The 24796-nt window shown below is 47.5% G+C and overlaps 1 protein-coding gene across 6 annotated transcripts in view; it reads right to left on the bottom strand.

Moving 5' to 3' along the window:
* Positions 1-24796, bottom strand: part of LOC119930478 (serine/threonine kinase 11 interacting protein) — a 112578-nt gene that overhangs the window by 19306 nt on the left and 68476 nt on the right. For 5 of the 6 annotated variants that reach the window (XM_038748804.1, XM_038748833.1, XM_038748823.1 and 2 more), the window contains 4 exons: positions 24116-24302; positions 18595-18855; positions 10001-10104; positions 1835-1932 (listed from right to left, as the gene is read on the bottom strand). In XM_038748804.1, the coding sequence (XP_038604732.1) occupies positions 1835-1932; positions 10001-10104; positions 18595-18855; positions 24116-24302 (650 nt within the window). The remainder of the gene's footprint in view (positions 1-1834; positions 1933-10000; positions 10105-18594; positions 18856-24115; positions 24303-24796) is intronic. The other variant, XM_038748842.1, reaches the window with a different exon arrangement.

Below are 24796 nucleotides of genomic sequence, written 5' to 3'. Positions count from 1 at the left end.
GTATTTACTGAGCGCTTACTATGTGCAGAGCACTGTACTAAGCGCTTGGGAAGTCCAAGTTGGCAATATATAGAGACGGTCCCTACCCAACAACGGGCTCACAGTCTAGAAGGGGGAGACGGACGACAAAATAAAACACGCGGACGGCTGTCAAGTCGTCAGAATAAACAGAAGTAAAGCTAGATGCGCGTCATTAACAAAATAAATCGAATAGTAAATATGGACAAGTAAAATAGAGTAATAAATCCGTACAAATATATATATACAGGTGCTGTGGGGAGGGGAAGGAGGTAGGGCGGAGGGGATGGGGAGGGGGAGAGGAAAAAGGGGGCTGAGTGTGGGAAGGCCTCCTGGAGGAGGTGAGCGCTCAGTAGGGCTTTGAAGGGAGGAAGAGAGCTAGTTTGGTGGATAACTGTTCTAAGCGCTGGGGAGGTTACAAGGTGATCAGGTTATCCCCCGTGGGGCTCACGGTCTTCATCCCCATTTTCCAGATGAGGGAACTGAGGCCCCGAGAAGTGAAGTGACTTGCCCAAAGTCACACAGCTGACAAGCGGCGGAGCCGGGATTAATAATAATTATTTCTAGACTGTGAGCCCGCTGTTGGGTAGGGACTGTCTCTATGTGTTGCCGACTTGTACTTCCCAAGCGCTTAGTCCAGTGCTCTGCACACAGTAAGCGCTCAATAAATACGATTGATTGATTGATTGATTATGGTATTTATTAAGGGCTTACTAAGGGCCAGACGCGGCACTAATCTATATATATGTTTGTACAGAGAAGCAGCGTGGCTCAGTGGAAAGAGCCCCGGCTTTGGAGTCAGAGGTCATGGGTTCGAATTCCGGCTCCGCCACTTGTCAGCTGTGGGACTTTGGGCAAGTCACTTCACTTCTCTGGGCCTCAGTGACCTCATCTGGAAAGTGGGGATGAAGACCGTGAGCCCGCCGTGGGACAACCTGATCATCTTGTAACCTCCCCAGCGCTTAGAACAGGACTTTGCACATAGGAAGCGCTTAATAAATGCCGTTATTATTATTATTATTACTAAGCTCAGGGGTAATAATAATAATCATTCATTCATTCATTCAATCAGAGAAGCAGCATGGCTCAGTGGAAAGAGCCCAGGTTTGGGAGCCAGAGGTCATGGGTTCAAATCCTGGCTCCGCTAACTGTCAGCTGTGTGACTTTGGGCAAGTTACTTCAGTTCTCCGCACCTCAGTTCCCGCATCTGTAAAATGGGGATGAAGACTGTGAGCCCCCCGTGGGACATCCTGATCACCTTGTATCCCCCCCAGCACTTAGAACACTGCTTTGCACATAGTAAGTGCTTAATAAATGCCATTATTATTATTACTATTATTACTACTACTAAGCTCAGGGATAATAATAATAATCATTCATTCATTCATTCAATCAGAGAAGCAGCAAGGCTCAGTGGAAACAGCCCAGGCTTGGGAGCCAGAGGTCATGGGTTCAAATCCTGGCTCCACCAACTGTCAGCTGTGTGACCTTGGGCAAATCACTTCACTTCTCCGTGCCTCAGTTCCCTCACCTGTAAAATGGGGATGAAGACTGTGAGCCCCCCGTGGGACATCCTGATCACCTTGTATCGCCCCAAGCGCTTAGAACAGTGCTTTGCATGTAGTAAGCGCTTAACAAATGCCATCATTATTATTATTATTATTATTATTATTGAGTGCTTACTGCGTGCAGAGCACTGTACTAAGCGCTTGGGAAGTACAAATCGGCAACCTATAGAGACGGTCCCGTCCCAAAAATGGGCTCAAGGTCTAGAAGGTTCATAGCCCCCCGGGGTCCCTCCCCACCCCACACTCACCGGATTTCCCCGGTCACTTCCAGGAGATAAAGCCGGCGGTCCGAAGCCGCCACCAAGGCCGGGAATTCTCCAGCGCGGCCTCCCAGGACCAGAGGCACCTGTGCGGGAAGCGGGAGGGGCAATCATCATCATAATAACAACAATAACGGTTATTTGTTAAGCGCTTACTATGTGCCAAGATCTGTCCTAAGCGCTGGGGTAGATACAAGGTGATCAGGTTGTCAATCAATCAATCAATCAATCGTATTTATTGAGCACTTACTGTGTGCAGAGCACTGTACTAAGCGCTTGGGAAGTACAAGTTGGCAACATATAGAGACAGTCCCTTCGTGGGGCTCACAGTCTTCATCCCCATTTGGCAGATGAGGAAACCGAGGCCCAGAGAAGTGAAGTGACTTGCCCAAAGTCACACGGCAGACAAGTGGGGGAGCCGGGATTAGAACCCACGACCCCTGACTCCCAAGCCCGGGCTCCTTCCTCTAGGCCACACTACTTAATAATAATAATAATAATAATAATAATAATTGGTATTTGTTAAGCACTTACTCTGTGCAAAGCACTGTTCTAAGCGCTGGGGAGGATACAGGGTGATCAGGTTGTCCCACGTGGGGCTCACAGTCTTAATCCCCATTTGGCAGATGAGGAAACCGAGGCCCAGAGAAGTGACGTGACTTGCCCAAAGTCACACAGCAGGCAAGTGGAGGAGCCGGGATTAGAACCCACGACCTCTGATTCCCAAGCCCGGGCCCTTTCCTCTAGGCCACACTGCTTAATAATGATCACTGTGGTATCTGATAATAATGATAATGATAATAATAATAATAATTGTGGTATTTGTTAAGCGCTTACTATGTGCCAAGCATTGTTCTAAGCGCTGAGGGAGATACAAGGCGATCAGGTTGTCCCCTGTGGGGCTCACAGTCTTCATCCCCATTTGACAGATGAGGAAACCGAGGCCCAGAGAAGTGAAGTGACTTGCCCAAAGTCACACAGCAGGCAAGTGGAGGAGCTGGGATTAGAACCCACGACCTCTGACTCCCGAGCCCGGGCTCTTTCCTCTACGCTACACTGCTTAATCACTGTGGTATCTGATAATAACGATAATAATAATAATAATAGTGGTATTTGTTAAGCGCTTACTATGTGCCAAGCACTGTTCTAAGCGCTGAGGGAGATACAAGGTGATCAGGTTGTCCCCTGTGGGGCTCACAGTCTTCACCCCCATTTTACAGATGAGGGAACTGAGGCCCAGAGAAGTGAAGTGACTTGCCCAAAGTCACACAGCAGGCAAGTGGAGGAGCCGGGATTAGAACCCACGACCTCTGACTCCCAAGCCCGGGCTCTTTCCTCTACACTACACTGCTTAATCACTGTGGTATCTGATAATAACGATAATAATAATAATAATTGTTGTATTTGTTAAGCGCTTACTATGTGCCAAGCACTGTTTTAAGTGCTGAGGGAGATACAAGGTGATCAGGTTTGTCCCACGGGGGGCTCACAGTCTTCATCCCCATTTTACAGATGAGGGAACTGAGGCCCAGAGAAGTGACGTGACTTGCCCAAAGTCACACAGCAGACAAGCGGAGGAGCTGGGATTAGAACCCACGACCTCTGCCTCCCAAGCCCGGGCTCTTTCCTCTAGGCCACACTGCTTAATAATGATCACTGTGGTATCTGATAATAATGATAATAATAATAATTGTGGTATTTGTTAAGCGCTTACTATGTGCCAAGCACTGTTCTAAGCGCTGAGGGAGATACAAGGTGATCAGGTTGTCCCACAGGGGGCTCACAGTCTTCATCCCCATTTGACAGATGAGGAAACCGAGGCCCAGGGAAGTGAAGTGACTTGCCCAAAGTCACACAGCTGACAAGTGGAGGAGCCGGGATTAGAACCCACGACCTCTGACTCCCAAGCCCGGGCTCTTTCCTCTACGCTACACTGCTTAATCACTGTGGTATCTGATAATAACGATAATAATAATAATAATAATAATTGTATTTGTTAAGCGCTTAGATGTGCCAAGCACTGTTCTAAGTGCTGAGGGAGATACAAGGTGATCAGGTTTGTCCCCTGTGGGGCTCACAGTCTTCATCCCCATTTTACAGATGAGGGAACTGAGGCCCAGAGAAGTGAAGTGACTGGCCCAAGGTCACACAGCCAAGTGGCAGAGCCGGGATGAGAACCCAGGTTGTTCTAACTCCCAGGCCCGGGCTTTATCCAGCAGGCCACGCTGCTTCTCGTGAGCGTTATTAGAGAAGCAGCGCGGCTCAGTGGAAAGAGCCCGGGCTTTGGAGTCGGAGGTCGTGGGTTCAAATCCCGGCTCCGCCAATTGTCAGCTGTGTGACTTTGGGCAAGTCACGTCACTTCTCTATTACTCTATTTATTTATTTATTTATTTTACTTGTACATATCTATTCATCATCAATCGTATTTATTGAGCGCTTCCTATGTGCAGAGCACTGTACTAAGCGCTTGGGAAGTACAAACTGGCAACATATAGAGACAGTCCCTACCCAACAGTGGGCTCACAGTCTAAAAGGGGGAGACAGAGAACAGAACCAAACATACCAACAAAATAAAATAAATAGGATAGATATGTACAAAATAAATAAATAAATAAATAAATAGAGTAATAAATCTGTACAAACATATCTACATCTATACAGGTGCTGTGGGGAAGGGAAGGAGGTAAGATGGGGGGGATGGAGGGGGGACGAGGGGGAGAGGAAGAAAGGGGCTCAGTCTGGGAAGGACTCCTGGAGGAGGTGAGCTCTCAGCAGGGCTCAGAATATCTATTCTATTTATTTTATTAGTATGTTTGGTTTTGTTCTCTGTCTCCCCCTTTGAGACTGTGAGCCCACTGTTGGGGAGGGACTGTCTCTATAAGTTGCCACCTTGGACTTCCCAAGCGCTTAGTACAGTGCTCTGCACACAGTAAGCGCTCAATAAATACGATTGATTGATTGATTGATTCTCTGGGCCTCAGTTCCCTCATCTGGAAAATGGGGATGAAGACCGTGAGCCCTCCGTGGGACAACCTGATCTCCTTGTATCCCCACCCCCAGCGCTGAGAACAGTGCTTTCATTCAATTCATTCAATTCATTCAATCGCATTTATTGAGCGCTTACTGTGTGCAGAGCACTGGACTAAGCGCTTGGGAAGGACAAGTCGGCAACACATAGAGACGGTCCCTACCCAAGAGCGGGCTCACAGTCTAGACGGGGGAGACAGACAACAAAACAAAACATGTGGACAGGTGTCAAAACCGTCAGAATAAATAGAATTAGAGCTTTGCGTTGCACATAGTAAGTGCTTAATAAATATCAATATTATTATTATTTTTATTATATGCCAGGCACTGTACTAAGCACTGGGGCGGATACAAGCAAATTGGGTTGGACCCAGTCCCTGTCCCCCGTGGGGCTCACAGTTTCCATCTCCATTGCTTTGCACATAGTAAGTGCTTAATAAATGCCATCATCATCATTATTATTATTATTATGAGGGAACTGAGGCCCAGAATTATTATTATTTCTATTACGTGCCAGGCACTGTCCTAAGCACTGGGGCGGATCCAAGCAAATGGGGTTGCACCCAGTCCCTGTCCCCCGTGGGGCTCACAGTTTCCATCCCCATTGCTTTGCACATAGTAAGCGCTTAATAAATGCCATTATTATTATTATTATTATTATTATTATTATTATGAGGGAACTGAGGCCCAGAATTATTATTATTTCTATTACGTGCCAGGCACTGTCCTAAGCACTGGGGCGGATCCAAGCAAATGGGGTTGCACCCAGTCCCTGTCCCCCTGGGGGCTCACAGTTTCCATCCCCATTGCTTTGCACATAGTAAGCGTTTAATAAATGCCATCATCATCATTATTATTATTATTATTATGAGGGAACTGAGGCCCAGAATTATTATTATTTCTATTACGTGCCAGGCACTGTTCTAAGCACTGGGGCGGATCCAAGCAAATGGGGTTGCACCCAGTCCCTGTGCCCCGTGGGGCTCACAGTCTCCATCCCCATTTGATAGATGAGGGAACTGAGGCCCAGAGGAAGGGAAGTGATGGACTGACCCGCTGTTGGGTAGGGACCGTCTCTAGATGTTGCCAACTTGTCCTTCCCAAGCGCTTAGTCCAGTGCTCTGCACACAGTAAGCGCTCAATAAATATGATTGAAGTGTATATATGTATATATATGTATATATGGTTGTACATATTTATTACTCTGTTTATTTATTTATTTATTTATTTTACTTGTACATTTCTATCCTACTTATTTTATTTTGTTGGTATGTTTGGTTCTGTTCTCTGTCTCCCCCTTTTAGACTGTGAGCCCACTATCGGGTAGGGACTGTCTCTATGTGATGCCAATTTGTACTTCCCAAGCGCTTAGTACAGTGCTCTGCACATAGTAAGCGCTCAATAAATACGATTGATTGATTGATTGATTGATTCTCTGGGCCTCAGTTTCCTCATCTGTAAAATGGGGATTAAAACTGTGAGCCCCTGTGGGACAGCCTAATAATAATAATAATAATGATGGCATTTATTAAGCGCTTACTATGTGCAAAGCACTGTTCTAAGCGCTGGGGAGGTTACAAGGTGATCAGGTTCCCAGCGCTTAGAACGGTGCTTTAAGGCACATAGTAAGCGCTTAACAAATACCATCATTATAATTATTATTCATTCATTCATTCAATCAATCAATCGTATTTATTGAGTGCTTACTGTGTGCAGAGCACTGGACTAAGCGCTTGGGAAGTCCAAGTTGGCAACATATAGAGACGGTCCCTACCCAACAGTGGGCTCACAGTCTAGAAATATTCATTCAATGAATATGATTGATTGAATGAATGAATGAATCGTATTTATTGAGCGCTTCCTGTGTGCAGAGCACTGTACTAAGCGCTTGGGAAGTCCAAGTCGGCAACATCTAGAGACGGTCCCTACCCAACAGCGGGCTCACAGTCTAGAAGGGGGAGACAGACGGCAAACAAAACATGAGGACGGGTGTCAAGGTGTCAGAATAAATAGAAGTAAAGCTAGATGCACATCATTATGTATATATGTATTATGCATATATGTATATATGTTTGTACATATTTATACTTTTTGTACATATTTTGTACATATTTATTTGTGCATATTTATTACTCTATTTATTTATTTTATTACTCTATTTATTTATCTTACTTGTACATATCTATTCTATTTATTTTATTTTGTTAGTATGTTTGGTTTTGTTCTCTGCCTCCCCCTTCTAGACTGTGAACCCGCTGTTGGGCAGGGACCATCTCTAGGTGTTGCCGACTTGTACTTCCCAAGCGCTTAGTCCAGTGCTCTGCACACAGTAATTGCTCAGTAAATACGATTGATAGATTGATTGATTGATCATTAACCAAATCAATAGAATAGTAAAAATGGAGAAGTAAAATAAATAGAGTAATAAATCTGGACAAACATCTATACGGGGGCTGTGGGGAGGGGATAAGCGCTTAGGACAGTGCCCTGCACACAGTAAGTGCTCAATAAATACGATTGATTGATTGATTGATTGATCATTAACCAAATCAACAGAATAGTAAAAATGGAGAAGTAAAATAGAGTAATAAATCCGGAAGAACATCTATACGGGGGCTGTGGGGAGAAGATAAACGCTTAGGACAGTGCCCTGCACACAGAAAGCGCTCAATAAATACGATTGATTGATTGATTGATCATTAACCAAATCAATAGAATAGTAAAAATGGAGAAGTAAAATAAATAGAGTAATAAATCTGGACAAACATCTATACAGGGGCTGTGGGGAGGGGATAAGCGCTTAGGACAGTGCCCTGCACACAGTAAGTGCTCAATAAATACGACTGATTGATTGATTGATTGATCATTAACCAAATCAACAGAATAGTAAAAATGGAGTAGTAAAATAAATAGAGTAATAAATCTGGACAAACATCTATACAGGGGCTGTGGGGAGGGGATAAGTGCTTAGGACAGTGCCCTGCACACAGTAAGCGCTCAATAAATACGGTTGATTGATTGATTGATGGATCATTAACCAAATCAACAGAATAGTAAAAATGGAGAAGTAGAATAAATAGAGTAATAAATCTGGACAAACATCTATACGGGGGCTGTGGGGAGGGGATGAGCGCTTAGGACAGTGCCCTGCATACAGTAAGTGCTCAATAAATATGATTGATTGATTGATTGATCATTAACTAAATCAACAGAATAATAAAAATGGAGAAGTAAAATAAATAGAGTAATAAATCTGGACAAACATCTATACAGGGGCTGTGGGGAGGGGATAAGCACTTCGGACAGTGCCCTGCACACAGTAAGCGCTCAATAAATACGACTGATTGATTGATTGATGGATCACTAACCAAATCAACAGAATAGTAAATATGGAGAAGTAAAATAGAGTAATAAATCTGTACAAACATCTATACAGGGGCTGTGGGGAGGGGATAAGCGCTTAGGACAGTGCCCTGCACACAGTAAGCGCTCAATAAATACGATTGATTGATTGACTGATGGATCATTAACCAAATCAACAGAACAGTAAAGATGGAGAAGTAGAATAAATAGAGTAATAAATCCGGACAAACATCTATATGGGGGCTGTGGGAGGGGATGAGCGCTTAGGACAGTGCCCTGCATACAGTGAGCGCTCAATAAATACGATTGATTGATTGATTGATCATTAACCAAACCAACAGAATAGTAAAAATGGAGAAGTAAAATAAATAGAGTAATAAATCTGGACAAACACCTATACAGGGGCTGTGGGGAGGGGATAAGCGCTTAGGACAGTGCCCTGCACACAGTAAGCGCTCAATAAATACGACCGATTGATTGATCATTAACCAAATCAACAGAATAGTAAAAATGGAGAAGTAAAATAAATAGAGTAATAAATCTGGACAAACATCTATACGGGGGCTGCGGGGAGGGGATAAGCGCTTAGGACAGTGCCCTGCACACAGTAAGTGCTCAATAAATACGATTGATTGATTGATTCTAGAGGCCTTCCCAGACTGAGCCCCCCCATTCCTCTCCCCCTCCTTCCCCTCCCCACAGCACCTGTATATATGTAGATATGTTTGTACATATTTATTTCTCTATTTATTTTACTTGTACATATCTATTCTATTTATTTTATTTTGTTCACATGTTTTGTTTTGTTCTCTGTCTCCCCCTTCTAGCCTGTGAGCCCGCTGTTGGGTAGGGACCGTCTCTATAGGTTGCCAACTTGGACTTCCCAAGCGCTGAGTCCAGTGCTCTGCACACAGTAAGCGCTCAGTCAATACGACTGAATGAATGAATGAATAAATACGATTGAATGAATGGGGAGGGGGAGAGGAAAGAGGGGGCTCAGTCAGGGGGCAAGGGCGGGGAGGGGGTCTGCCGCCGTTCACGCCCCGCGTCTCCGCTAATTCCTCCCCCCGCCGATCGATCGGTGCTCTTTATCGAGCGTTGCCGGCGCGCGGGGCACTGTGCTGAGCGCTCGGGGCAGGTCCGCGGAGGCACGGGCGCTGCCCCAAGGAGCCGACGGGCTAGAGGCGATGGAGTCGTATTTATCGAGCACGTCCTGTGTGCGGGGCACCGTACTAAGCGATCAGGGGAAGCAGCGTGGCTCAGTGGAAAGAGCCCGGGCTTTGGAGTCAGAGGCCATGGGTTCAAATCCGGGCTCTGCCAACTGTCAGCTGGGTGACTCTGGGTAAGTCACTTCACTTCTCTGGGCCTCAGTTCCCTCATCTGTAAAACGGGGATGAAGACTGTGAGCCCCCCGTGGGACAACCTGATCACCTTGTAACCTCCCCAGCGCTTAGAACAGTGCTTTGCACATAGTAAGTGCTTAATAAATGCCATTATTATTATTATTATTATTATTATTATTATTCATTCAATCGTATTTATTGAGCGCTTACTGCTGGACTAAGCACTTGGGAAGGATAAGTTGGCAACATCTAGAGACGGTCCCTGCCCAACAGTGGGCTCCTGGGGGATCGGTCACCCAGCAGATAATAATAATTATAATGATGGCATTTGTTAAGCGCTTACTATGTGCAAAGCACTGTTCTAAGCGCCGGGGAGGTGAGTGGCAGAGGGGGGCTTTCGGGGGTGGCGGAGGGGGGTTACCTGCAGGCAGAACTGGAACTCTTCATCGGCGTCGCCAAACACCTCCATGTCGAGGAAGAGCCGGAGGCGGTGGTCCACCCCCCGGAGACCCCGGGGGCCGGGCCCTGGGAAGACAGACAATTCATTCATCCAATAATAATAATAATGATGGCATTTCATAAGCGCTTACTATGTGCAAAGCACTGTTCTAAGCGCTGTAGGAAAAAGCCAATTTTGGGGAGGGGATCTCGGGATCACTGTGTCAAAACAGAACATAAGCACTGCCATTAGTGGGATAGCCCAGTGGCCAGTCAATCAGTTAAGCAGCGTGGCCCAGTGGAAAGAGCCCGGGCTTTGGAGTCGGAGGTCACGGGTTCGAATCCCGACTCCACCACATGTCTGCCGTGTGATCTTGGGCAAGTCACTTACCTTCTCTGGGCCTCAGTTCCCTCGTCTGAAAAATGGGGATTAAGACTGTGAGCCCCCCGTGGGACAACCTGATCACCCTGTGTCCTCCCCAGCGCTTAGAACAGTGCTTTGCACATAGTAAGTGCTTAATAAATGCCATTATTATTATTACTACTACTAAGCTCAGGGATAATAATAATAATCATTCATTCATTCAATCAATCAGAGAAGCAGCAAGGCTCAGTGGAAAGAGCCCAGGCTTGGGAGCCAGAGGTCATGGGTTCAAATCCTGGCTCCGCCGACTGTCAGCTGTGTGACTTTGGGCAGGTCAATTCACTTCTCCGCGCCTCAGTTCCCTCACCTGTAAAATGGGGATTAAGACTGTGAGCCCCCCGTGGGACAACCTGATCACCCTGTATCCTCCCCAGCGCTTAGAACAGTGCTTTGCACATAGTAAGCGCTTAACAAATGCCTATTATTATTATTATTATTAAGCCAGTTAAGCAGCGTGGCTCAGTGGAAAGAGCCCGGGCTTTGGAGTCGGAGTTCATGGGTTCGAATCCCGGCTCCGCCAACTGTCAGCTGGGTGACTCTGGGCAGGTCACTTCGCTTCCCTGCGCCTCAGTGACCTCAACTGTAAAATGGGGATTAGGACTGTGAGCCCCCCGTGGGACAACCTGATCACCTTGTGGCCTCCCCAGCGCTTAGAACAGTGCTTTGCACATGGTAAGCGCTTAATAAATGCCATACAAAAAAAAAAAATCAGTGGTATGTGTTGAGTGCTTATAATAGTTGGTCCAGTCTAGTATTGGCTCTCCATCAGAGGAAAGAAAATGTGGGAGGAAGTGTTAAGGATAGACCATCTATTTGTTCCGACTTGAGTTCCCTCATCTGGAAAATGGGGATTAGGACTGTGAGCCCCAAGTGGGGCAACCTGATCACCTTGTAACCTCCCCAGCGCTTAGAACAGTGCTTTGTACATTGTAAGCACTTAATAAATGCCATAAAAAAGTGACTTGACAAGGGTCACACAGCAGGCACGTGGCACAGGCGGCGACTAGAACCCAGGACCTCAGGCTTCGAGGCTTCTTCTCATGGAGGCCCAGTGAGAAGGTTGGAATTACCTCCTTCCCTTCCCCACAGCACCTGTATATATGTATATATGTTTGCACATATTTATTGCTCTATTTATTTATTTATTTTACTTGTACATATCTATCCTATTTATTGTGTTAGTATGTTTGGTTTTGTTCTCTGTCTCCCCCTTTTAGACTGTGACCCCACTGTTGGGTAGGGACTGCCTCTAGATGTTGCCAATTTGTACTTCCCAAGCGCTTAGTACAGTGCTCTGCACATAGTGAGCGCTCAATAAATACGATTGATGATGATGATGACACCTGTCCACGTGTTTTGTTTTGCGGTCCGTCTCCCTCTTCTAGACTGTGAGCCCGTTGTTGGATAGGGACCGTCTCTACATATTGATGACCTGTCCTTCCCAAGCGCTTAGTCCAGTGCTCCGCACACAGTAAGCGCTCAATAAATACGGTTGAATGAATAATGATAATAATAATGACATTTATTAAGCGCTTACTATGTGCAAAACACTGTTCTAAGCGCTGGGGAGGTTACAAGGTGATCAGGTTGTCCCACGAGGGGCTCACAGTCTTCATCCCCATTTTACAGATGAGGTCACTGAGGCCCAGAGAAGTCAAGTGACTTGCCCGAAGTCACAGAGCTGACAAGTGGTGGAGCCGGGATTTGAACCCATGACCTCCGACTCCAAAGCCCAAGCCCTTTTCCACTGAGCCACGACTGTGAGCCCACTGTTGGGTAGGGACTGTCTCTCTATGTTGCCAACATGTACTTCCCAAGCGCTTAGTCCAGTGCTCTGCACACAGTAAGAGCTCAATCAATCAATCAATCAATCGTATTTATTGAGCGCTTACTGTGTGCAGAGCACTGGACTAAGCGCTTGGGAAGTCCAAGTTGGCAACATAGAGAGACAGTCCCTACCCAACAGTGGGCTCACAGTGTAAAAGTACAATTGATTGACTGATTACAAGGTAATCAGGTTGTCCCACGGGGGGCTCACAGTCTTCATCCCCATTTGACAGTTGAGGGAACTGAGGCACGGAGAAGCTAAGTGACTTAATAATAATAATAATAATGGCATTTATTAAGTGCTTACTATGTGCAAAGCACTGTTCTAAGCGCTGGAGAGGTTACAGGGTGATGAGGTTGTCCCATGGGGGGCTCACAGTCTTCATCCCCATTTTACAGATGAGGGAACTGAGGCCCAGAGAAGTCAAGTGACTTGCCCGAAGTCACCCAGCTGACAAGTGGCGGAGCCGGGATTTGAACCCATGACCTCCGAGTCCAAAGCCCAAGCTCTTTTCCACTGAGCCATGACTGTGAGCCCACTGTTGGGTAGGGACTGTCTCTCTATGTTGCCAACATGTACTTCCCAAGTGCTTAGCACAGTGCTCTGCACACAGTAAGTGCTCAATCAATCAATCAATCAATCGTATTTATTGAGCGCTTACTGTGTGCAGAGCACTGGACTAAGCGCTTGGGAAGTCCAAGTCGGCAACATATAGAGACGGTCCCTACCCAACGGCGGGCTCAGTCTATCCGTCCGTCCGTCCGACGGAGCACTTACTGCGTGCAGGGCGCTGGACTGAGCGCTCGGGAGCGTCCAAAAGAGTTGGGAGCCAAGATAAGTCCAGTGCGCTGCACACACTGATGATGATGATGATGATGATGATGGCACTTATTAAGCGCTTATTAAGTGCAAAGCACTGTTCTAAGCACTGGGGAGGTTACAAGGTGATCAGGTTGTCCCACGGGGGGCTCACAGATTTAATCCCCATTTTCCAGATGAGGTAACTGAGGCACAGAGAAGTTAGGTGACCTGCCCAAAGTCACACAGCTAACAATTGGCCGAGCCAGGATTTGAACCCATGACCTCTGACTCCAAAACCCGTGCTCTTTCCTACTGAGCCACGCTGCTTCTCTAAGCGCTCAATAAATACAATTGAACGAATGAATAAATGAATGAGTGATAATAAGAACGATGGCATTTCTAGACTGTGGGCCCATTGTTGGGGAGGGGTAGACTGAGCCCCCCGTGAGACAGTCTGATCACCTTCTAACCTTCCCAGCGCTTAGAACAGGGCTTTGCACATAGTAAGCACTTAAGAGTTGGGACCCAAGCGCTTAGTCCAGTGCGCTGCACACACTGATGATGATGATGATGATGATGGCACTTATTAAGCGCTTATTATGTGCAAAGCACTGTTCTAAGCACTGGGGAGGTTACAAGGTGATCAGGTTGTCCCGCGTGGGGCTCACAGATTTAATCCCCATTTTCCAGATGAGGGAACTGAGGCACAGAGAACTTAAGTGACCTGCCCAAAGTCACACAGCTGACAATTGGCCGAGCCAGGATTTGAACCCATGACCTCTGACTCCAAAACCCGGGCTCTTTCCTACTGAGCCACGCTGCTTCTCTAAGCGCTCAATAAATACAACTGAACGAATGAATAACTGAATGAGTGATAATAAGAACGATGGCATTTCTAGACTGTGGGCCCATTGTTGGGGAGGGGTAGACTGAGCCCCCCATGAGACAGTCTGATCACCTTCTAACCTTCCCAGCGCTTAGAACAGGGCTTTGCACATAGTAAGCGCTTAAGAGTTGGGACCCAAGCGCTTAGTCCAGTGCGCTGCACACACTGATGATGATGATGATGATGATGGCACTTATTAAGCGCTTATTATGTGCAAAGCACTGTTCTAAGCGCTGGGGAGGTTACAAGGTGATCAGGTTGTCCTGCGTGGGGCTCACAGATTTAATCCCCATTTTCCAGATGAGGTAACTGAGGCACAGAGAAGTTAGGTGACCTGCCCAAAGTCACACAGCTGACAATTGGCCGAGCTAGGATTTGAACCCATGACCTCTGACTCCAAAACCCGTGCTCTTTCCTACTGAGCCACGCTGCTTCTCTAAGCGCTCAATAAATACAATTGAACGAATGAATAAATGAATGAGTGATAATAAGAACGATGGCATTTCTAGACTGTGGGACCATTGTTGGGGAGGGGTAGACTGAGCCCCCCATGAGACAGTCTGATCACCTTGTAACCTCCCCAGCGCTTAGAACTGGGCTTTGCACATAGTAAGCGCTTAAGAGTTGGGACCCAAGCGCTTAGTCCAGTGCGCTGCACACAGTAAGCGCTCAATAAGTACGATTGAATGAATGAATAAATGAATGAGTAATAATAATAACGATGGCATTTCTAGACTGTGAGCCCATTGTTGGGGAGGGGTAGACTGAGCCCCCCATGAGACAGTCTGATCACCTTCTAACCTTCCCAGCGCTTAGAACAGGGCTTTGCACATAGTAAGCGCTTAAGAGTTGGGACCCAAGCACTTAGTCCAGTGCGCTACACACAGTAAGAGCTCAATAAATACGATTAAATGAATGAATAAATGAATGAGTGATAATAATAACGATGGCATTTCTAGACTGGGAGCCCATTGTTGGGGAGGGGTAGACTGAGCCCCCATGGGACAGTCTGATCACCTTGTAACCTCCCCAGTGCTTAGAACAGGGCTTTGCACATAGTAAGCGCTTAGTCCAGTGCGCTGCACACAGTAAGCGATCAATAAATACGATTAAATGAATGAATAAATGAATGAGTGATAATAATAACGATGGCATTTCTAGACTGGGAGCCCATTGCTGGGGAGGGGTAGACTGAGCCCCCCGTGAGACAGTCTGATCATCTTGTAACCTTCCCAGCGCTTAGAACAGGGCTTTGCACATAGTAAGCGCTTAAGAGTTGGGAGCCAAAATACTTCCCAAGCGCTTAGTCCAGTGCACTGTACACAGTGAGCGCTCAATAAATACAATTGAATGAATGAATAAATGAATGAGTGATAATAATAACGATGGCATTTCTAGACTGTGAGCCCATTATTGGGTAGGGGTAGACTGAGCCCCCCGTGAGACAGTCTGATCACCTTGTAACCTCCCCAGCGCTTAGAACAGGGCTTTGCATATAGTAAGCGCTTAAGAGTTGGGAGCCAAAATACTTCCCAAGCGCTTAGTCCAGTGCACTGTACACAGTAAGCGCTCAATAAATACGATTGAATGAATGAACAAATGAATGAGTGATAATAATAACGATGGCATTTCTAGACCGGGAGCCCATTGTTGGGGAGGGGTAAACTGAGCCCCCGTGGGACAGTCTGATCACCCTGTAACCTTCCCAGCGCTTAGAACAGGGCTTTGCACATAGTAAGCGCTTAACAAATACCATCATCATTATTATTAGTAGTAGTAGTAGTAGTAGTAGTAGTAGTAGTAGTAGTAGTAGTAGTAGTAGACTGGCATCGGTAGCATCAAAATAAATAGGATTATAGATCTAGACCCATCTGGACTCCTCTGACGGCTTAGAAGCAGCGTGGCCCAGTGGAAAGAGCCTGGGCTTGGGAGTCAGAGGTCATGGGTTCGAATCCCGGCTCCGCCAATTGTCAGCTGTGTGACTTTGGGCAAGTTACTTAACTTCTCTGCGCCTGTTACCTCATCTGTAAAATGGGGATGAAGACTGTGAGCCCCACGTGGGACAATCTGATCACCCTGCATCCTTCCCAGCGCTTAGAACAGTGCTTTGCACATAGTAAGCGCTTAACGAATACCATCATCATTATTAGTAGTAGTAGTAGTAGTAGTAGACTGGCATCAGTAGCATCAAAATAAATAGGATTATAGATCTAGACCCATCTGGACTCCTCTGACAGCATAGAAGCAGCGTGGCTCAGTGGAAAGAGCCCGGGCTTGGGAGTCAGAGGTCATGGGTTCGAATCCCAGCTCTGGCACATGTCTGCTGTGTGACAGTGGGCAAGTCACTTAACTTCTCTGTGCCTCAGTGACCTCCTCTGTAAAATGGGGATGCAGACTGTGAGCCGCCCGTGGGACAACCTGATCACCTTATAACCTTCCCAGCGCTTAGAACAGTGCTTTGCACATAGTAAGCGCTTAACGAATACCATCATCATTATTATTAGTAGTAGTAGTAGTAGACTGGCATCAGTAGCATCAAAATAAATAGGATTATAGATCTAGACCCATCTGGACTCCTCTGACGGCTTAGAAGCAGCGTGGCTCAGTGGAAAGAGCCCGGGCTTGGGAGTCAGAGGTCATGAGTTCTAATCCCGGCTCCGCCACGTCTGCCGTGACACATTGCGCAAGTCACTTCACTTCTCTGTGCCTCAGTTCCCTCATCTGTAAAATGGGGATTAAGACTGTGAGCCCCACGTGGGACAACCTGATCACCTTTTATCCCCCCAGCGCTTAGAACACTGCTTTGCACATAGTAAGCGCTTAATAAATGCCATTATTATTATTATTATTATTATTATTATTACAGTGCTCCGCTCACAGGAACAGCTCGATTGATGGCACCGATTGATTAGTAACGGAGCCTGGTCTCCCCGTGGGCTTCCGTCGCCTCACTCGGGGTTGCCCACCCCAACCCCCACCCCAGCTCCTCCTGCCCCCAACTCCCACCCCACTCATTCATTCATTCAATCGCATTTATTGGGTGCTTCCTGTGTGCAGAGCACTGGACTAAGCGCTTGGGAGAGGACAATTCAGCCCCAAAGCGAGACAACCCCTGCCCACAGCGGGCATCCCCGCCCCATCCCGACCCCCACTAGCTCTTCCCACCCGCTCCCCAGCCCACCCTCACCCCTTCTCCCACCCCCATCCTGGCCCCATTCATTCATTCAATTGTACTTATTGGGCGCATACTGTGTGCAGAGCACTGGACTAAGCGCTTGGGAGAGGACAATTCAGCCCCAAAGCGAGACAACCCCTGCCCACAGCGGGCATCCCCGCCCCATCCCGACCCCCACTAGCTCTTCCCACCCACTCCCCAGCCCGCCCTCACCCCTTCTCCCACCCCCATCCCGGCCCCAACTCCCACCCCATCCGTTCACACATTCAACTGTACTTACTGAGCGCTTCACTGTGTGCAGAGCACTGGACTAAGCGCTTGGGAGAGGACAATTCAGCCACAAAGAGAGACAATCCCCGCCCCATCCCGACCCCCACTAGCTCTTCCCACCCGCTCCCCCGCCCACCCTCACCCCTTCTCCTGGCCCCAACTCCCACCCCATTCGTTCATTCATTCAACTGTACTTACTGAGCGCTTTACTGTGTGCAGGGCACTGGACTAAGCGCTTGGGAGAGGACAATTCAGCCCCAAAGAGAGACAACCGCTGCCCACAGCGGGCATCCCCGCCCCATCCCGACCCCCACTAGCTCTTCCCACCCGCTCCCCAGCCCACCCTCACCCCTTCCCCAACACCCATCCCGGCCCCTCCCGCCCCATTCATTCATTCATTCATTCAATTGTACTTATTGGGCACTTACTGTGTGCAGAGCACTGGACTAAGCGCTTGGGAGAGGACAATTCAGCCCCAAAGAGGGAAAATCCCTGCCCACAGCGGGCATCCCCGCCCCATCCCGACCCCCACTAGCTCTTCCCACCCGCTCCCCAGCCCGCCCTCACCCCTTCTCCCACCAACATCCCGGCCCCAACTCCCACCCCATTCATTCATTCATTCAATTGTACTTATTGGGCACTTACTGTGTGCAGAGCACTGGACTAAGCACTTGGGAGAGGACAATTCAGCCACAAAGAGAGACAACCCCCACCCCATCCCGACCCCCACTAGCTCTTCCCACCCGCTCCCCAGCCCACCCTCACCCCTTCTCCCACCCCCATCCTGGCCCCAACTCCCACCCCATTCATTCATTCATTCAACTATACTTATTGGGCGCTTACTGTGTGCAGAGCACTGGACTAAGCACTTGGGAGAGGACAATTCAGCCCCAAAGAGAGACAACCCCTGCCCACAGCGGGCATCCCCGCCCCATCCCGACCCCCACCAGCTCTTCCCACCCGCTCCCCAGCCCACCCTCACCCCTTCCCCAACACCCATCCCGGCCCCTCCCACCCCATTCATTCATTCATTCATTCAATTGTACTTACTGAGCGCTTCACTGTGTGCAGAGCACTGGACTAAGCGCTTGGGAGAGGACAATTCAGCCCCAAAGAGAGACAATCCCTGCCCACAGCGGGCATCCCAGCCCCATCCCGACCCCGCCAGCCCCTCTCCGCCGCCCGTTACTCACGAGGCCCGAGATCCCAGGTGTCGGATTCGGGGTGCGGCGGGGGCACCCCGAGGGTAGGCCCATCTCCCCCGTGGGTCCCCGGGGAGGCAGCCGTGGGGCTGGGGGTGCGGAGGGGGGCCGGCCCCGACCCCTTCCCCTCTTCCCCGGCCCCGTCTCCTCCGTCCCTCGGCCGGTCGCCCCCCGAACCCAGCTCTTCGACCGCAGGCATGGACAGCATCACCACGTGGTCGCTCCCACAGCACGGGCACATGGGCGCGGACGCTGCCAAGGAATAACGGGGGGAAAAAGCGGCGGGAGACGGGAGGTCAGCGGGCCCCCACTGGGCCCACCCCCAGCCCGACACCCCCCCGGCCACCAAACAACGAACGATAATGATAATAAAGCTATTTGTTAAGCGCTTACTATGTGCCAAGCACTGTTCTAAGCGCTGGGGGAGAGACGAGGTGAATAGGTTGTCCCACATGGGGCTCACAGTCTTCATCCCCATTTTATAGATGCAGTCACTGAGGCCCAGATAAGTGAATTTGTACATATTTTTTTACTCTATTTATTTATTTTATTTGTACATATCTATTCTATTTATTTTATTTTGTTAGTATGTTTGGTTTTGTTCTCCGTCTCCCCCTTTTAGACTGTGAGCCCACTGTTGGGTAGGGACTGTCTCTAGATGTTGCCAATTTGTACTTCCCAAGCGCTTAGTACAGTGCTCTGCACATAGTAAGCGCTCAATAAATACGATTGATGATGATGATGATGAAGTGACATAATAATAATGGTATTTGTTAAGCACTTACTATGGGCCAAGCACTGTTCTAAGCACTGGGGGAGGGATACGGGGCGATCAGGTTGTCCCACGGCGGGGGCTCACGGCCTCCATCCCCATTTGACAGATGAGGGAACTGAGGCACGGAGAAGTTAAGACTGAGCCCCCTCCGTCCTCTCCCCATCGTCCCCCGTCTTACCTCCTTCCCTTCCCCACAGCACCTGTATATATGGATATATGTTTTTACGGATTTATTACTCTATTTATTTATTTATTTATTTATTTACTTGTACATATCTATTGCATTTATTTTATTTTGTTAATATGCTTTGTTTTGTTGTCTGTTTCCCCTTCTAGACTGTGAGCCCTCTGTTGGGTAGGGACTGTCTCTATATGTTGCCAACTTGTATTTCCCAAGCGCTTAGTACAGTGCTCTGCACACAGTAAGTGCTCAGTAAATACGATTGATTGATTGATTGATTGATTAAGTGGCTTACCCAAGGGCACACAGCTGACAAGTGGCAGAGCCGGGATTAGAACCCAAGCCTGTGCTCTTTCCACTGAGCCACGCTGCTTCTAATAATAATAATGACATTTATTAAGCACTGACTATGTGCAAAGCACTGTTCTAACAGCTGGGGGGGGATACAAGGTGATCAGGTTGCCCCCCGTGGGGCTCACAGTCTTCATCCCCATTTTACAGATGAGGGAACTGAGGCCCAGAGAAGTTAACTGACTTGCCAAGGTCACCCAGCAGACTGTGAGCCCGTCGTTGGGTAGGGATTGCTGCCGAATTGGACTTTCCAAGCGCTTAGTCCAGTGCTCTGCACACAGGAAGCGCTCAATAAATACGATTGAATGAATGAATGAATGAACAAGTGGCAGAGTCATCATCATCATCATGAATCGTATTTATTGAGCCCTTACTATGTGCAGAGCACTGTACTAAGCGCTTGGGAAGTACAAGTTGGCAACATATAGAGACAGTCCCTACCCAACAGTGGGTTAGAGTCAGGATTGGAACCCAAGACCTCTGACTCCCAAGCCCTGGCTCTTACCACGGAGCCACGCTGCTTCTACCTGATGACCTTGTCTCCTCCCCAGCATTTAGAACAGCGTCTGAAACATAGCAAGCGTGTCCCAGAGAAGCAGCGTGGCTCAGTGGAAAGAGCCCGGGCTTGGGAGTCAGAGGTCGTGGGTTCAAATCCCGGCTCCACCAATCGTCAGCTGGGTGACTTTGGGCAAGTCGCTTCACTTCTCTGGGCCTCAGTTCCCTCAACTGGAAAATGGGGATGCAGACTGTGAGCCCCACGTGGGACAACCTGATCACCTTGTAACCTCCCCAGCACTTAGAACAGTGCTTTGCACATAGTAAGCGCTTAACAAATGCCGCCATTATTATTATAATTATTATTATTATTATTATTATTATTAAAATGGGGGTGAAGCCTGTGAGCCCGCCGTGGGACAACCTGATCACCTTGTAACCTCCCCAGCGTTGAGAACAGTGCTTGGCACATAGTAAGCGCTTAACAAATGCCATCATTATTATTAGATACCGCTGTTTATCATCATGGTTATTATTTGGTGATTAGAGAAGCAGCGTGGCTCAGTGGAAAGAGCCCGGGCTTGGGAGTCAGAGGTCATGGGTTCCAATCCCGACTCCGCCACTTGTCAGCTGGGTGGCTGTGGGCAAGTCACTTCTCTGGGCCTCAGTTCCCTCATCTGGAAAATGGGGATGAAGACCGTGAGCACCCCGTGGGACAACCTGATCACCTTGTAACCTCCCCAGTGTTTAGAACAGTGCTTTGCACATAGTAAGCGCTTAACAAATGCCATTATTATTATTATTATTATTAAAATGGGGATGAAGCCTGTGAGCTCCCAGTGGGACAACCTGATCACCTTATAACCTTCCCAGCATTGAGAACGGTGCTTGGCACATAGTAAGCGCTTAACAAATGCCATCATTATTATTAGATACTGCTGTTTATCGTCACGGTTATTATTTGGTGATTAGAGAAGCAGCGTGGCTCAGTGGAAAGAGCCCAGGCTTGGGAGTCAGAGGTCATGGGTTCCAATCCCGACTCCGCCACTTGTCAGCTGGGTGAATCTGGGCAAGTCACTTCTCTGGGCCTCAGTTCCCTCGTCTGGAAAATGGGGATGAAGACCGTGGGCACCCCGTGGGACAACCTGATCACCTTGTAACCTCCCCAGTGCTTAGAACAGTGCTTTGCACATAGTAAACTGCTTAACAAATGCCAACATTATTTTTATTATTATTATCATTATTATTATTATTATTATTATTATTATTATTATTATTATTATTATTGAAATGGGGATGAAGCCTGTGAGCCCCCCGTGGGACAACCCGATCACCTTGTAACCTCCCCAGCGTTGAGAACGTTGCTTGGCACATAGTAAGCGCTTAACAAATGCCATCATTATTATTAGATACCGTTGTTTATCGTCACGGTTATTATTTGGTTATTATTTATTACTCTATTTATTTATTTATTTATTTATTTTACTTGTACATATCTATTCTATTTATTTTATTTTGTTAGTATGTTTTGTTTTGTCTGCCCCTTTTATCATCATCATCATCATCAATCGTATTTATTGAGCGCTTACTATGTGCAGAGCACTGTACTAAGCGCTTGGGAAGTACAAATTGTCAACAAATAGAGACAGTCCCTACCCAACAGTGGGCTCACAGTCTAAAAGGGGGAGACAGAGAACAAAACCAAACATACTAACAAAATAAAATAAATAGAATAGATATGTACAAATAAATAAATAAATAAATAAATAGAGTAAAAAATATGTACAAACATATATACATATATACAGGTAAAAAGGCTTAGACTGTGAGCCCACTGCTGGGTAGGAACTGTCTCTATATGTTGCCAATTTGTACTTCCCAAGCGCTTAGTACAGTGCTCTGCACACAGTAAGTGCTCAATAAATACGATTGATTGATTGATTAGATACTGCTGTTTATCGTCACGGTTATTATTTGGTGATCAGAGAAGCAGCGTGGCTCAGTGGAAAGAGCCCGGGCTTGGGAGTCAGAGGTCATGGGTTCCAATCCCGACTCCGCCACTTGTCAGCTGGGTGGCTGGGGCAAGTCACTGCTCTGGGCCTCAGTTCCCTCGTCTGGAAAATGGGGATGAAGACCGTGGGCACCCCGTGGGACAACCTGATCACCTTGTAACCTCCCCAGTGCTTAGAACAGTGCTTTGCACATAGTAAGCTGCTTAACAAATGCCAACATTATTTTTATTATTATTATTATTATTGAAATGGGGATGAAGCCTGTGAGCCCCCCGTGGGACAACCCGATCACCTTGTAACCTTCCCAGCGTTGAGAACGGTGCTTGGCACATAGTAAGCGCTTAACAAATGCCATCATTATTATTAGATACCGCTGTTTATCGTCACGGTTATTATTTGGTTATTATTTATTACTCTATTTATTTATTTATTTATTTTACTTGTACATATCTATTCTATTTATTTTATTTTGTTAGTATGTTTCGTTTTGTCCCCTTTTAGACTGTGAGCCCACTGCTGGGTAGGGACTGTCTCTATATGTTGCCAATTCTTACTTCCCAAGCGCTTAGTACAGTGCTCTGCACACAGTAAGCGCTCAATAAATACGATTGATTGATTGATTAGATACCGCTGTTTATCGTCACGACTATTATTTGGTGATTAGAGAAGCAGCGTGGCTCAGTGGAAAGAGCCCGGGCTTGGGAATCAGAGATCATGGGTTCCAATCCCGACTCCGCCACTCGTCAGCTGGGTGACTGTGGGCAAGTCACTTCTCTGGGCCTCAGTTCCCTCATCTGGAAAATGGGGATGAAGACCGTGGGCACCCGGTGGGACAACCCGATCACCTTGTAACCTCCCCAGCGTTGAGAACGGTGCTTGGCACATAGTAAGCGCTTAACAAATGCCATCATTATTATTAGATACCGCTGTTTATCATCACGGTTATTATTTGGTGATCAGAGAAGCAGCGTGGCTCGGTGGAAAGAGCCCGGGCTTGGGAGTCAGAGGTCGTGGGTTCCAATCCCGACTCCGCCACTTGTCAGCTGGGTGGCTGTGGGCAAGTCACTGCTCTGGGCCTCAGTTCCCTCATCTGGAAAATGGGGATGAAGACCGTGAGCACACCGTGGGACAATCTGATCACCTTGTAATCTCCCCAGTGCTTAGAACAGTGCTTTGCACATAGTAAGTGCTTAACAAATGCCATTCTTATTATTATTAAAATGGGGATGAAGCCTGTGAGCTCCCCGTGGGACAACCTGATCACCTTATAACCTTCCCAGTGCGTAGAACAGTGCTTGGCACATAGTAAGCGCTTAACAAATGCCATCATTATTATTAGATACCACTGTTAATCATCACGGTTATTATTTGGTGATCAGAGAAGCAGCATGGCTTAGTGGAAAGAGCCCGGGCTTGGGAGTCATGGGTTCCAATCCCGACTCCGCCACTCTTCAGCTGGGTGACTGTGTGCAAGTCACTTCTCTGGGCCTCAGTTCCCTCGTCTGGAAAATGGGGATGAAGACCGCGAGCCCCCCGTGGGACAACCTGATCACCTTGTAACCTCCCCAGTGTTGAGAACGGTGCTTGGCACATAGTAAGCGCTTCACAGATGCCGTCAGTATTATTAGATACTGCTGTTTATCTTCATGGTGATTATTTGGTGATCGTCGACGAGGGGCCCAGACGGGGAGGACCTACCCGGTGTGGTGGGATGTCGGGGCCGGGCGGCCGGGTCGGTGTCCGGCCCGGCGGGCGCGGGGTCCAGCACATGGCCGCAACGCAGGCAGTGGAGCCTGGTGGCCCCGGAGGGTCTTCCCGGGGTCCCCGCCTCCCCGAGTCGCTGTCGCGTCGCGGCGGCCGCGGGGGCCAAGACCGCCAGGAGCTCCTGAAACGGGAAGAGTAGGGATAATAATCAATCAATCAATCAATCGTATTTATTGAGCGCTTACTATGTGCAGAGCACTGTACTAAGCACTTGGGAAGTACAAATTGGCAACATATAGAGCCAGTCCCTACCCAACAGTGGGCTCACAGTCTAAAAGGGGGAGACAGAGAACAGAACCAAACATACCAACAAAATAAAATAAATAGGATAGAAATGTACAAGTAAAATAGATAAATAAATAAATAGAGTAATAAATATGTAATAAATATAATAAATAAATTAATATTTATTAATAGAATAATAAATAAATATAATAATAATAATAATTTTTAGACTGTGAGCCCACTGTTAGGTAGGGACTGTCTCTATATGTTGCCGACTTGTACTTCCCAAGCGCTTAGTACAGTGCTCTGCACACAGTAAGTGCTCAATAAATACGATTAATTGATTGGTAATAATAATGATGGCATTTATTAAGTGTTTACTATGTGCAA

This window comes from Tachyglossus aculeatus, chromosome 1 (assembly GCF_015852505.1).
Source record: "Tachyglossus aculeatus isolate mTacAcu1 chromosome 1, mTacAcu1.pri, whole genome shotgun sequence".
NCBI lineage: Eukaryota > Metazoa > Chordata > Mammalia > Monotremata > Tachyglossidae > Tachyglossus > Tachyglossus aculeatus.
The sequence above is the reverse complement of the archived record's forward strand: the minus strand, read 5'-3'. Positions and strand labels throughout refer to the sequence as shown.